General features: G+C 37.0%; 1 protein-coding gene across 1 annotated transcript; it reads right to left on the reverse strand.

The window, feature by feature from the left end:
• Positions 1-4,891: 4,891 nt before the first annotated feature.
• LOC110032962 (photosystem I reaction center subunit psaK, chloroplastic) lies at positions 4,892-5,690 on the reverse strand. Its single transcript, XM_020736771.1, has 3 exons — positions 5,560-5,690; positions 5,405-5,491; positions 4,892-5,211 (listed from the first exon to the last, which is right to left on the reverse strand). The coding sequence occupies exons 1-3, from the start codon at positions 5,641-5,643 to the stop codon at positions 4,984-4,986; spliced, it is 399 nt and encodes a 132-aa protein (XP_020592430.1). The 5' UTR covers positions 5,644-5,690; the 3' UTR covers positions 4,892-4,983.
• Positions 5,691-14,564: the final 8,874 nt, after the last annotated feature.

Below are 14,564 nucleotides of genomic sequence, written 5' to 3' on the forward strand. Positions count from 1 at the left end.
GTGGGTGGACAACTTCCTCTCCTCTGCATGGATATGAGCTTACATAACTCACTCATCTTAGTTCTATTTTGGGAGCTCCACCGGGGGGCATCCGTTCCTCTGAGAATAGTCAAAATTATCCCAGCGACATGGACAACATTCGTTCAGACAGGTCCTAGCAGGGCCTCAACAGCTGGATCTTTCCCATGTCTTTTGCGCTGGTGCCCCTATCTCATAAGCTTCTTTAGTTTCCCTGCCTTTATCGGTTCCTTGATGAGGCTTTGGAGGGTTCTGCACTCCTCTGTGTCATGATTGTGATCCCGGTGATAATTGTAAAAGTTCCTCATATCTCGGAGGAAGGATCTGACTCTCATGGGCATGACCTCCTTGAAGTTTTCTTTGTGCTGAATATAATCTATAATCTCTACCATTGATACTATTAGGGAGTGAACTGTTGGCCTTTAATCTCGCCTTACAGTTGTTCACAGCGTTAGGTCAGCCTCTCATAGTACCGAGCAAATCATGAATCATGGTCCTCATCCGATATCCAGGTTGATTGTTCTGACCTGATCCTTTTTTATTGTAAGAGGATTAGCAATCTTCATACCAGTGCCTGACGGGCGATTGGTGGTCCTCCCCTCACCTTGACCCGCTTCTTGGGGGTGACCTTTTTGTGGCTTGATACTCCATTGGTTATGACTTGGGAACTTTTTCATATTCTGAGGGTGTTGTAAGCTAAGGTCGTAACAAAACTTTTCAAACCTCAGGCCTTGAACCTGGCTGACCAGTGTCATGTTAGCTCAGAGGTCCTTTACCTCCAGCATTTCTCTAGAGACATGGACGATGTAAGAGCGTAGGCTCTCATTCAGTGCTTGCTTCATATATCATAAGGTTTGCACACTCTTCTTTGTGTCTGAGCTTACAATCTATGCCAGAAAAAAGTCTTTGAAACTCTAAAAAGTTGTTGATTCTTCTGACTGGGAGCGATAGGAACCACTTCAAGGCCGACGACCTCAATTTTAAAGAATAGTCAACATTTGAAGGTGTTAGAAACCTTTAACAGACATGTCGCCAATTCAAATGCAATAATGTGATCATTTGGATCTGACTGCCCTCTATAAGCATCCAGTGTTGGAAGCTTGAACTTCTTCGGGGCTCATGAGATATGGAGGGAAAAAGGGTCATCTAATTGATGTGGTGCTTTGGTGCGCCAACCTTGATGCCTTTCTATCTGCGATAATCCCACACTATTTTAGTACCGTGAGTCATCAACCCTCTTGAAACCATTGTTCACTCTTCTACTATTGTGCGCTGGCACCACCTCCTATGGTTGGTTATGTATTTGGAGGGGCTTGATTCATAGTTAGGGTTGCGACAACCCTCTAGATATTAGTGTTCTAGCTCGATGCCTGATCCAAGATCTGAATCCTCAACTTTTGCATCCCTCATTGCATTCGTTCCTCAATGTCATCTCATGGGAGGTTAATATTAGCTACTTCTCTTTGCACACCTTTGCTCTCTGTGATCATTGTGCACCTCTTCGTATCGACAACATGACTCCATGCTCACTACACTTTTTAGGATTTTGAATCCAAAATTATCTGAGAGACAAGCCTAAGGAATAGAGCGATGAAGGGAGAGGAAGTGGGAGAGAGAGAGACAGAGAGAGAGGAGAGAGAGAGAGAGAGCAAGGAGACAAATAGCCCAATATTGAACAATAAATTTGCGTCCTTATTTACAAAATGGACTCCCTATTTATAGGAATGAGGGGTTGTCCAACTACATATTGTTCCCCTAGTGTATGTAGGTGCGACATGGGTATTTTAGTTTACACATAAGTATGACATGGGGGGCCTACAGACATTCAGCAGGCAGGGGCTCGGCGATCATTAAGTCAGGGGCGATCATTAGGTCGAGCGGCTGCCAAGCCGAGCGACCACTAACTTGGGTTGTCATTGAGCTGGGCGGCTATTAAGTTGGGCATCCATTAGGCTAAGCGTCTGCTTGCTTGTTTTGGAACTGGACGATTTGTCTTGCCCATTTGGTCTTTCTAGGATGGAGGATGTTGGATTCGTCTGCATGAGTCTGGTCAGCAGATTCTTTTGAAGTTGATTTACTCTTATTCATCCAAGGAGTATTACTCTCCTGGTATGCGAGCCGACCAACTAGGCTTATGATCTTGGATTTTCTTTTTTGAGGGGGTGGTCCGCGATGGCACGTCATCTCTTTGCCTAATGCGAGATATCTTTGTGATTCATGCTGACACATTTTTAATATATATTAAGAATCAGAATGGTAAAAATCTTGAGGGAAAAAAAGAAAGAGAAATAGAAGGAAAAAAAAACAACACGCATATACTTGCCCCGTAAAAGCGTATTGGGATTTCCTCGGGCTCTTTGACCCATTTTATAAGTCAAAAATAGTGATTACATTGAGAAGATGAGAGAGTAGTTTCTCTATGAGAAGATTCAAGAGAGAATATCCCATTTTTTACATGTTATGAGCTCCCTATTTATAGGAGAAAGATTGACAAAATTTAAAATTGCATGTTAGTCTCTACTTTAATTGAGGTGTTACATGTTATTACTATTTTTTATTAACGCCCTGCTTTAATGGGAGAGGTACAGACCTTTATAATGCATTTTTCTCTGAATAGATTATTTGGTCGGTGTTGTGTTGAAGTATTTGCTTGCATTGATCTGGTTGCTTGTGTTGATTGACAACTCGGCTCCTTAAGAAATCGCTGGTCGTGGTATCATCTAGCTCAAGTTTTAATCCTCACCCATTCCATTTGTTAACTATGATTGTTGGTTGCTTGCTCATCTCAGAATTTTTTGTTTGCATGCCCTTGGAGGGGAGATGTTTGTTTGCTCGTCCCGAATAAGAGTCTTTTATTTGCTCTCATCAGAGCATTTTTTTACTCACCTAGAATGAGAAATTTTTGTTTACTCTCCCTAAAAAGGAGTCTTTTGTTTGCTCGCCTCAGAAATGAATTTTTTTACTCTCTCTGGAGGGGTTTTTTATTTGCTTACCATATAGTGGATTTTTTTTACTCGTCCCGGAGGTAAATTTTTTTTTTTTTTATGTTCGATGATTCTTCTATTTGCTCACCTCATAGACGAGTCTTTTGTTGTTAATGTCTTGCTTGCTCACTCGGAACTGAGTTCCCCGAGTGCAGTAGAACTTGAATAGCATTAGAGAAATTTGTGTTATAACACAAGATATATTGTGAAGTAACGCTCCTTTTATCTACTAATTGAGGTGTCAACTGCCCATAATTTACCGAGTGGTGTGTTAGTATGCTCGGCCGACTTATTCAAAACGTTGGGAGCCAGCCATCCATTTTGCGGTACACACCTCCTAGCCGAAGCCTATAAGAAGACGACAAAAAAGGATGTTTTCTGGCTCCAAATCTATTATTACACGAACTTCTTAACACACTCTCTATTTGGAATGTCTATGAGACGTATATCTCCTAGTTTGTGTTGCTTCTCTTCTTGTCAGTAGCATGCTCCATGCTCACAACACTTTTTAGAATATTAAATTTAAATTTGTCCTGTGAGACATGCCCACAGATCAGAGTGATAGAGACTTTGAGGGGAGAGAAAGAGACAGAGAAAGGAAAATAAATAACAAGCATATAATAGGAAAATAAATAACAAGCATATAATTGTTCCATTGGAGAGAATTGAGGTATCTCGGGCATATATAAAAATAGCGATTACATTGAGAAGGTGAGAGAGTTTTTCTTAAATGAGAAAAGTCAAGAGATAAGAACTCATTTTTGCATGTTATGGGCTTCATATTTATAGGAGAAAGAGGAACCAGGTCTAAAATTACATGTCTACCCTTACTTTATGGGAGAGTTACATATTATTTTTATCTTTTTATTAATGCTTCGCTTTATATGAGAGTTATAAGTATTTATGGTGTCTTTTTATAGTCCCCGATTTGAACAAGAGAGTTATAGGTCTTTATGGTGCTTTTTATAGTCCTCGATTTTTATCTGGAAATTTAAATTATGTCGAGATTCATGTAGATTGTGTTTAGATTTACAATACACACACACATACATGTATGTATATATGTTTGTGTATATCTAGATATAGATATATCTATACGTGTACACACACACACACACACACACACATATATATATACATATAAACACAACACATTACTAAGGTATGGAATTTTGTGAAATGAGAAGGACGGAAAATTACGGGCATATATATATATATATATATATACACTACCAAGGTATGGAATTTTGTGAAATGAGAAGGAACGAAAAATTACGGTTTGATGATTTATGATAAATGTCGTCAGAATATTAGGAATTTATGCTGCAAGAATATGCTTCGTGAATTTAAGTAACCAAGTCAACGCTTGAATCCAAATATTGTTGTAATTTTTAAGTTCGAGATTCGAGGGATAGAAGTTTCTTGTGAAAATATTATTCTTAAAATAAATGGTATATTTGGTGATACCTAATAACCCTTTTTTATATAAAAAAAAAAAAACACTTATTTACATTTATTCCATTTGGATTGATATTTGCCAACTTATCTAAGGAATAGATGGATGACACTGATTAAGATCTCATGATTATTCATCCAGTCGCCCTTGAATTGGACAACTGGGAGAGCCACTCAGTTGCCCAATTTGATCATAGAATCATAACAAGCATCATTCCACTTGCATCTTGTCCAATTTGAGTAGTGGATTTATGGGATTTACCAGATTTGGAGGAAGAGCTATTCAGTTTGTCTACTCACTTGCCAAACAATTATGCTACACTTAGAGAATTCAGTAAATCTGTTACCAAACAGTTTTTCAGATTGAAACCATTAAGAAGTTAGAAAATTTGGATATATGAGATTTAGCAAATCATAATAGCTTAAATGCCATCTTTTGTGGTAACAACAAAGAAGAAAAACCACCATTAATATACCTCATGCAATACATTTACACGCACTGAAACCCATAACATTCAGTTGCTCTTCACAAAGCACCCAAACTCTTCAATCCCAACACAACTCCTACTCCTATAATGTGACCCACTGATCCGCAAGCCAACGTATCAGCTAAAGTGAACCCCGCCGGATCTCCGGTCTGGAGCCCTGAATCTCTCGCCTCCAGCTTCAGCCCCGCCGTCGCCACTCGGTTCGCCGACGGCGCCAGACCGAACCGGCCGGCGAACAACATCAAAGTCGTGCTTGTCACCATTATCTGCAACAACCAAAACAGTGAGCTCAAATTACTTGGGGGCTTATCTGACAACTGATTTAACTAGCAATTGCCGCAGGATTTAAGTGGAATCTCGGAATGTTGTAAATTCGGACTCCGTGAAATCTCATCTATTGCCGGACAAGACTTTATTTCCATTCTACATGTATATATCTCATGTTGGAAGTTTACTCACTATGTTTGTGGGCGAGCCGATGAAGCCGCAACGAGCGGAGAGAGCTCCGTTCCCTCCTCGCCGCCTCGTCCCTGCCGGCAACGTCACCTGAAAAGGAGATTTACATTCAAAAAAGACGAGATTCAGAGACGGCGCGCGAGGTTTAATTGACTCACCGTTACTGGCTGTTGAGCTCTGAGGCCGGCGAATCGGGGAAGAGAGGATAAGACTGTAGTGGGATAAGTGAGCTTAGAAGCCATGGCTGCTGGGGATTGAATAGAGCTGAGGGATAGAGAGGAGGTTTTTAAGAGAGGTGGGGATTGGAAGATGATGGGGGAGAAGAACTTGTGGCTGAGATTGAAGCAATTGGATACTGTGTGCTGATGTGGAGGCTCATGGTTGGTTCATTTTAGATTGGATAAGATTCGAAATTAAATAGGTCAAAATAATAATAATAATTGAATTAGAAAAAGAGGAATTTTTTTTTTACATGCATACTTTTTAAATATTATATATGAAAATACATAGGAATGGAGTGATAAGTATGTAAATGCCGCTGAAAAGATTGCTTGACCAACAATCTTGATTGACACGAAGATCGCATCGCATCGAGTTATTAGACGTTGGCATTGTTGAATTTTGATATGTTTGTAACACTATTGATAGCTCATTTCTTGATAGGAGGATCTGTCGAGATGTTTGTGGGCTATGTTATTGCCAATTTTTGGCTTTTGATGAGGAACCTCCGATGTGTCTATGAGACGATTAGTGAGTCAAATTGTGACGATAAGTAGTTTGATGTCTGTGCTCGGCTCGATTAGCTTTAGTCTTTAGTTTGGGTGTTTTACACCCAGTCAGCTTACAGCCTCAGTCAAGGGGTTGCATTTGGTCAAATAAATGGGTCTCTTGATCCTCTGTCAGTAGGTGATCATTCGTTGTATTTTCTTTCTTCGGACCTGCTGGATATCCTTGGGATTAGAGCTGACACATTCCTGAGCGTCGTCGACAGACAACATCGAGTTATGGTTGTGAGCTGGTGTTCCTTGCTTGGTTCTGTCGACATGGAAAAATCCGCAAAGAAGTCGGCTATCACCTGTGCTTTGATTGTGTCCCGGGGGACTTAGGAAATATCAAATTTGTTGAGTACCATCACCCACTTAAGAAATCGACTTGAATGCTCTAGTTGAGTAAGGATGAACCTGAGCGGATGATCGTTGATGACTCCGATTGAATGTGTCCGGAAGCATAGTTGAAGCCTCTGAGGACTCGATTGACATAGTAAATCAGAAACTATTTTCCTACTTCTTTTGGGCATGGGCAGATCCACAAATAGTTGAGAGGGGGCAGTTGTTCCTCTGAATTTTGGGATTTAGCTAATAAAGGGGGTTATTCGGTCATTTGCCCCTCAATTTCTACATATTTACTTATCTCACCCTCAAACTTTTATTTTTACACCCTAAGCAGGCTAACTGATGTATGAAAAGATAGATTACACTTGTTTAACCTTTTCATACATAGGAAAAGATGCTAATAGGATGCTATTTATGTAAATTCCCCTAAAATTAGTTTAGGTGTTAAATATGTAGATACATAAGAATTGAAGGGTATTTAAGTAAAACATTCTAAATAATATAAAAAAAAGAAAACCAATAGCTATATTTTTCCCTTTTTTTTTGGTAGCTTAGGCATTTAAGTAAATTTATAAATCAAATGTATTTGGTTAAAAAATATTAAATTTTTATGTTATAATATATAATGAAATGATTATAATATTGAAAATATATGATTATACAACAATTCGAGATTATATATTTTTCATTTTTTTATTACAATTTAGATTAAAAATTAAAAGAAAAGTAAAATGGTCATTTTTTAAAAAAGTAATTAAGTAGGTTCATTTTAGATTGGATAAGAATACTACTTTGCCTCCTGCCCTTAGGATATGGGGGTCGCTCCGACACTCCACTTGGTCTTGTTCGTATCTCAAGCATACCTGCTTAGGACTCGCTCTCCCTGGCGTCGCTCTAACACTTCGCTCAATCTCTCACGTTGAATTCCTTTTGTTGCTATTAAACTTATAATTATTTATTTTTGGTTGTTTTTTACCTATAAACAACTTTTTTGTTTGATTACATATGGCATTGACATAGCAAAATTTTTGTTTTTGTTTTAAATTCTATAGAGTTTATTGAGCAATTTCAAGAAAGGGGCTAAAATATACATTTCACTATCTAAATAGTGAAGTGTACAACAACAAAGCCTTAATCCCACTACGTGGGGTCGGCTATATGAATCTTTTTTCTGCACTGCATCCTATTTAGTGTCATATTTTCATTTAGTTCTAATAAATCAAGATCATTTTTTATATAATAAGCCCAAGTTTTCCTAGGTCTACCTCTGTCTTTCTTAACATAAGTTGAATCTAAAACATCTACTCTCCTAATCGAATTATTAGATGGTCGACGTTTAATGTGACTAAACCATCTAAGACGACTCTATCTAATTTTCTCCGTCACTAGAGTTACACCAACCATACCACAGAGATATTCATTTCGCATTTTGTTTCTGAGTGTAAAGCCACTCATCCACCTAATAATTTCCTCCTAATAATTCTCAACACGACAACACTTAACTTAGTATTATGCTTCTCTTTTAGAGGTCAACATTCAACGTCATGAAACATTGCAGGTTTCACCCCCGTCTTATAAAATTTTCCTTTCAGTCTAAGCGGAACTTTTCTATCACACAAAAGGCCCGCAGCATTCCTCTACATCAACCAACCAACTTGAATTCTACTATTAACATCCCTATCTAGATCACCATTGCTTTGAACAACAGTCCCGAGATACTTAAATCGTTCACTCATTTTAATAATTTGATGATCCAAAGTTACACTTTTATCACTAGAGCTACTACTACTAAAATTAAATACACTAAAATTACATTCCATGTATTTAATTTTAGTTCTACTCATTTTAGTTATTTAATTTTAGTTCTACTCAAATGGAGGCCTTTAGACTCCAATGTAGACCTCAATAAATCAAGTTTTTCTGAGCTTTTTCTCTCGTCTTATTCACAAGAAGGATATCATCAACAAAAAAACATATACTAAGGTACATCCTCTTGTAAATGCCCAGTAAGACCATCCATAACTAAATCAAAAAGATATGGGCTTAAAGCCGATCCCTGATGTAATCCAACAAAAATAGGAAAATAATTGGTCAATCCTCCTTCACTTCGAACACAAGTAACAACTCTAGTATATATAACTTTAATGACTTGAATATAAGTCATATCAACACCTTTCTTCCCAAGAACCTCTAAAGGATATCTTTTAGAACCTTATCATAAACTTTTTCTAAATCAATAAAATTGAAATGTATATCCTCCTTGTTATCTCTGAACTTCTCTATTAAACCTCTTATTCAATAAAAATCTAAATAGTGAAGTGTGATAGACATTAAATTTTTTAAAGTAAAAAATTTGAGCCCCCTGCCCCTGCTCCTGGACTGTGATCGAACTGATGGCTTTGGGTCCAAACCTCAAATACAAAGGAAGCTTTTCCTTCGGTTTGAGGATCTAGAGAAGCGGTGAAGTTGCTAAAGATTTCTTCAATTTTTTTTGAATGCTTGCTAACATTATTCCGACCAAACAAATTTCTTCTCTTTCCTTATTTAGATTTCTTAAAGCCGATCCCTGATGTAATCCAACAAAAATAGGAAAATAATTGGTCAATCCTCCTTCACTTCGAACACAAGTAACAACTCTAGTATATATAACTTTAATGACTTGAATATAAGTCATATCAACACCTTTCTTCCCAAGAACCTCTAAAGGATATCTTTTAGAACCTTATCATAAACTTTTTCTAAATCAATAAAATTGAAATGTATATCCTCCTTGTTATCTCTGAACTTCTCTATTAAACCTCTTAATCAATAAAAATATAAATAGTGAAGTGTGATAGACATTAAATTTATTAAAGTAAAAAATTTGAGCCCCCTGCTCCTGCTTCTGGACTGTGATCGAACTGATGGCTTTGGGTCCAAACCTCAAATACAAAGGAAGCTTTTCCTTCGGTTTGAGGATCTAGAGAAGCGGTGAAGTTGCTAAAGATTTCTTCAATTTTTTTTGAATGCTTGCTAACATTATTCCGACCAAACAAATTTCTTCTCTTTCCTTATTTAGATTTCTTAAAGCCGATCCCTGATGTAATCCAACAAAAATAGGAAAATAATTGGTCAATCCTCCTTCACTTCGAACACAAGTAACAACTCTAGTATATATAACTTTAATGACTTGAATATAAGTCATATCAACACCTTTCTTCCCAAGAACCTCTAAAGGATATCTTTTAGAACCTTATCATAAACTTTTTCTAAATCAATAAAATTGAAATGTATATCCTCCTTGTTATCTCTGAACTTCTCTATTAAACCTCTTAATCAATAAAAATATAAATAGTGAAGTGTGATAGACATTAAATTTATTAAAGTAAAAAATTTGAGCCCCCTGCTCCTGCTTCTGGACTGTGATCGAACTGATGGCTTTGGGTCCAAACCTCAAATACAAAGGAAGCTTTTCCTTCGGTTTGAGGATCTAGAGAAGCGGTGAAGTTGCTAAAGATTTCTTCAATTTTTTTTGAATGCTTGCTAATATTATTCCGACCAAACAAATTTCTTCTCTTTCCTTAGAGTTTTGAAAAATGTTACAGTTTTGTTGTCAATTTTGGAAATGAACTAACTACGACCCATGATCTGACTGACAAACTAAAATACTCTTTGGTATTATAAGGGGACAACATATCAAGTGACGCCTATACTTTCTTTGGGTTGACTTATTTCTAGCGAGGTTAAGAAGTAGCCAGGGAATTTGTATGTTGATGCTCCGAAAGTGCATTTGAGTGGATTTAACCTCACGATGAATTTTCTAAGGGTTTCAAATGTTTCTCTTAGAACTTTTATGAGTTATTCAATCATTTTGTTTTTAACAAATACATCATCCACACGCACTACAATTTTTTTTTCTTTTTTTGCTTTGAAGAATTATGTCAATCATAGTAGCCCTAGAATTTTTAAACACAATTACATTATATTGTAACAAACTACACCCTTGCTCATTATAAAAACTATTTTCCCAGTGACAGTAATGTGCCTCTCTATTGGGTGATAACTGGAATATAAAAAGCTCATCATTGATTGATTGATTGTTGAGTCCACTAATGTGTTGATCCTTGACAGACGATAACTATGTTTTGGATAAAAGGAGTTCAAATTTATGAAGTTAGCAATCCTCCACTCGATGTTCATCTTTTGCACCATTATAATGTTTGATACTCACGTCGGGTATTGGACTTCTCAGACATGTATGGCCTTCAACTATTTCTGCACTTACTCTTAGATTGGTTCAACCGAGGTGACAGTCAAATACCTCATCTTTTGTTTCATAGGTGGGGTTGTTGGATTGATGTTCAAACGATGACACATTGCATTGATTGGTATTCCTAACATATTTACAGTGAACCGGTCAAAGACATTTCGGAGGACCTTCGTCAGCATATCCTTCGACCATGCATCATAATTTTCACTTAAATCAAATGTACTCATCTCACATTCAGTTGCTTGTCTCAAGACAACATTTTTGCATATCTCCTACTATCTTGAGGTAGCTGGTATGGGATTGCTATAGGTTTCCTGAGATGTTGATGACCTCCAAGTTGTCCGACAATTTTAATATTATGTGATGGGTTGAAGTGATGACATTGAAGTTGTTGAGAAGGAGCCAACAAAAGATAACATTGTAAGTTGGCAAAAACCGACCACCAGGAGATCCTTCATGTTTGTATATTGTTTATTGTTCTCCACCAGGTAACCTATGCAACTATGATTCCCAAGACTTCTTTTCTCTCACTAGAGAAGCCATAGAGTAGGTCAACATATATATTCACCTGGTCCCTTCCTAGACTCATCTTGTTGAACACCGTTTTAGACGAAATCTTCACGGAGCTCTCTATGTCAACAATAATGATGTTAATCTGACAATTGTTTATTTGGAGTAATGAATATAACATCGTTATGAGCATTCCTCTTAGGGAAAAATCCACATCGGTGAAAGGGATGTGGAGACGTGTGAAGCATTTTGGGGTAAAGGTGTTGCACATAATTTTATCGACTAAAGTCTCTTTAGGTTAGAACAACATGATGATTCTCCACCTCCTCTGAGGATGATTGAAACTACCCCAACAATATAAATTGTGTCGCTCAGAATGAATCATTCCAAGTCTCTTCTACTGGAGCTTTTCCCTGTCACTGGTTATTGCTCCTCGAACCACAAACTCATTAATTTACTAGCTCTAATCAGTTGATCGAATAGGCTTGGAGATGTCGGCAATCCTCCGTATCTTGGATGAGATTTTGATGATATGTACAATATTTCTTAAGATTCTAAAGGCAAGCTCTGATCTTCATCAAGGATGTTCTCTTAAAGTACTTATTATGAATTTCCTTGATGATCTCAACCATTGATACATACACTCGATAGAGTTATCTTAGGTGTCTCATGATGGGGGCAGTAGGCGCTTGTTATATCAAGCTAGCCACTGATCAGGATGTCATGCATGATTCCTTCTATTGTAGGGTTAGTTGGCTTCCTTATGGTCCTGGAGGGATGCAAATCATCCATCGCTCTCTACTCGTTGTTGTTGGGGGCCTTCTTCTATAGATGACATGTGTAAGGATATGTTATGGTGAAGTAGAGTTGTATTGCTTAGCCGATATTTGATTGTTGGATAGCTTCAACAACTTGGCTAAGGTGTTCGAACGCTGCAAGCCTATTTTGTATCGAACCAGGCCTTTCTTCTGCCTTGGGCTTGGACAACCATTGCTATTGCTGGTTCCAAATCTCGCTCTTCCAACATTTTCTTATAAAATCAAGTGATGAATGGCAGAAGCTCGCTAAAAGGCCTGCAAAATTTTTTGGTACTTCTAAGCACTCGCAAACTGCATCAAGAATATCCGTTTAAAGTCAACCAATGGGGTGATCACTCTTTGTGGCAATCCGTTGAACCACCTGTGAGTTGACTCCCTTAGCATGGTGATATAATGGCAACATTTTATTGCATTAGTGTTCCTCAACAAACATATAGTCAACTCATCAAAAATGATGTTATCGATTGGATTAGTTTGACCCTTGTAATATTCAAGTGCAAGAATTTTAAACCTCCTTAGGGGTTCAACCTCAGAAATTTGGCAAGATAACACATGCTCTAGTTGGTAGGACGCTATAGTGCGTCTTAATCATTGTTTATCCTTCGGCTCCATTCCAACATTGTCGAAGTACTGAGAATCTCTTTTTCTCTTTAGGGCTGAGGGTGCCCTTTGGTCATTGGACATTGGCCCTTCCTCTCGGGGGTGTTGCTCCTTTCCTTGAGCTAATGCCTCTCATATGTCATCAACATCTATTCCTTTAACTTATGTATTTGTTGGTTTATAAATTTGCACTCCATCTTAACAATGTCTTTGTTGTGATTTTCTTCTTTGCGTACTGATCATCTTCTTGTTTGTGTCATGCTCACCACACCTTTTAGGAGGTTGAATCCTGGTCTATTTGTGAATACACCTCAAGGATTATAACGTAAGAAGAGAGAGAGAGATAGAGAGAGAGAGATGGAAGAGTTACACAGTAATCAACAATAATCGATCTTATCAATTAGCCCTTTCTTATAAAACGATTTCGTTGTTTATAAATGAGGGGGTACAACATATAAAGTTACAAGTTTGCCCCTACTTTGATAGGGGCGTTGCACGGTATTTTGGATATTTTACATATATGAGCATGTGGCTCAACTACCTTTTTGCTCAATTAGCTGAATTTGGTAGGCTTCGGTTCAGTAATGCTTGCTAGGTTGACTATGTTGAGTTGTCATAGCTGATTGATTAATCTTATATAACTTTGGGTCGGAATGACTGCACTGTTTTGCCATTGCTTGCAGATCGAATGAGCTAGCTTGACTATGGACGCTTAATTCATAGATGAGCAGCTCCTGTAAGCAGAGCAAAACTAAGCTATCAGGTAGATGTGAATCACCATAATTCGATAGATAACTCATTCCTTTACGAGGGAGCCCTTCAAGATATTTGTGGGTTATGTTATTGTAAATTCTTGGCCACTAATGAGAAACTACATCCTCAACCATGAGATTGTAGGTGATGATGAACTCTATCACTACATTGGATTGTGACGATATGCTGGACAATGTCTTTGCTCGACTCAATTAGCCTTAGTTTTGATTATAGTGGTTTAAACTCTATTGACCTCTAACCTCGGCTTAAGGGGTTGCATCTAGTCAAATTAGCGTGTTCTTTGGCCTTCCATCAGTTGGCCCTCCATCTCATTTCTTTTGGGCTGTTGGATCTCCTTGAGATTCGTATTGACACATTCGCGATGTACAAGCATTAGTATACCTTAACTAATAATGAATATCAGAGATGACATCAATTGATGTCGGTTTCGTTTACCAATACTTTAAAGGACAACTCGAGGGAAATCACATATTTACATATATATATATATATATATATATAACATTCAAATATTATCCATTTATAAAATCAATGATTAATTATTTTCATTTATATTGATATTGTCTAAATTTCAAGGTGCACAACAAAATCTCAACCTTTATTATTTTGCTTTCATTAAAGTCTCAATGATATAATCTTAGGATCTTAGCACATATAAATATATAAATTTCTTAATCAATTTAAAAAAAGATATTAGTTTTGTAAATAATTAAAACATCCAAGACTTATATGAAAATATCCATAGAAATTTTAAGGGGATTTAGAGACCTATTATTCTAAATATTTATATTTACATATTTACTACCACAATTCTAAGTACAGGTTTGGATTCAATTAAATTTATGAAATCATGGATTAATTTTTTGGTCTCAAGTTATAATTTTGAAAAATTTAATTAAACCAAAAAGTTTTAAAAAATATTTACAAGCATGCCCCGCAATTTCTATGTATTTACATATCTAGTATATGAACTTAAATTTTTGCATATATTTTATCTTATATGTGTATGAAAATATATATAGATTTTTAATAACTATGTAATGTCATGTTATACATTAAAAATATTTCCCCATCTAAAATTGAATATATATGATGGGGGC

This window comes from Phalaenopsis equestris, unplaced genomic scaffold, assembly GCF_001263595.1.
Source record: "Phalaenopsis equestris unplaced genomic scaffold, ASM126359v1 Scaffold001070, whole genome shotgun sequence".
Classification (NCBI taxonomy): Eukaryota; Viridiplantae; Streptophyta; class Magnoliopsida; order Asparagales; family Orchidaceae; genus Phalaenopsis; species Phalaenopsis equestris.

Coding starts and splice junctions, on each gene's coding strand:
- LOC110032962 (XM_020736771.1), bottom strand. CDS start 5,643: ATGGCTTCTAAGCTCACTTATCCCACTACAGTCTTATCCTCTCTTCCC. Junction 5,492..5,559: donor GAGCTCAACAGCCAGTAACG/GTGAGTCAATTA, acceptor TCTCCTTTTCAG/GTGACGTTGCCGGCAGGGAC. Junction 5,212..5,404: donor TCGGCTCGCCCACAAACATA/GTGAGTAAACTT, acceptor TGGTTGTTGCAG/ATAATGGTGACAAGCACGAC.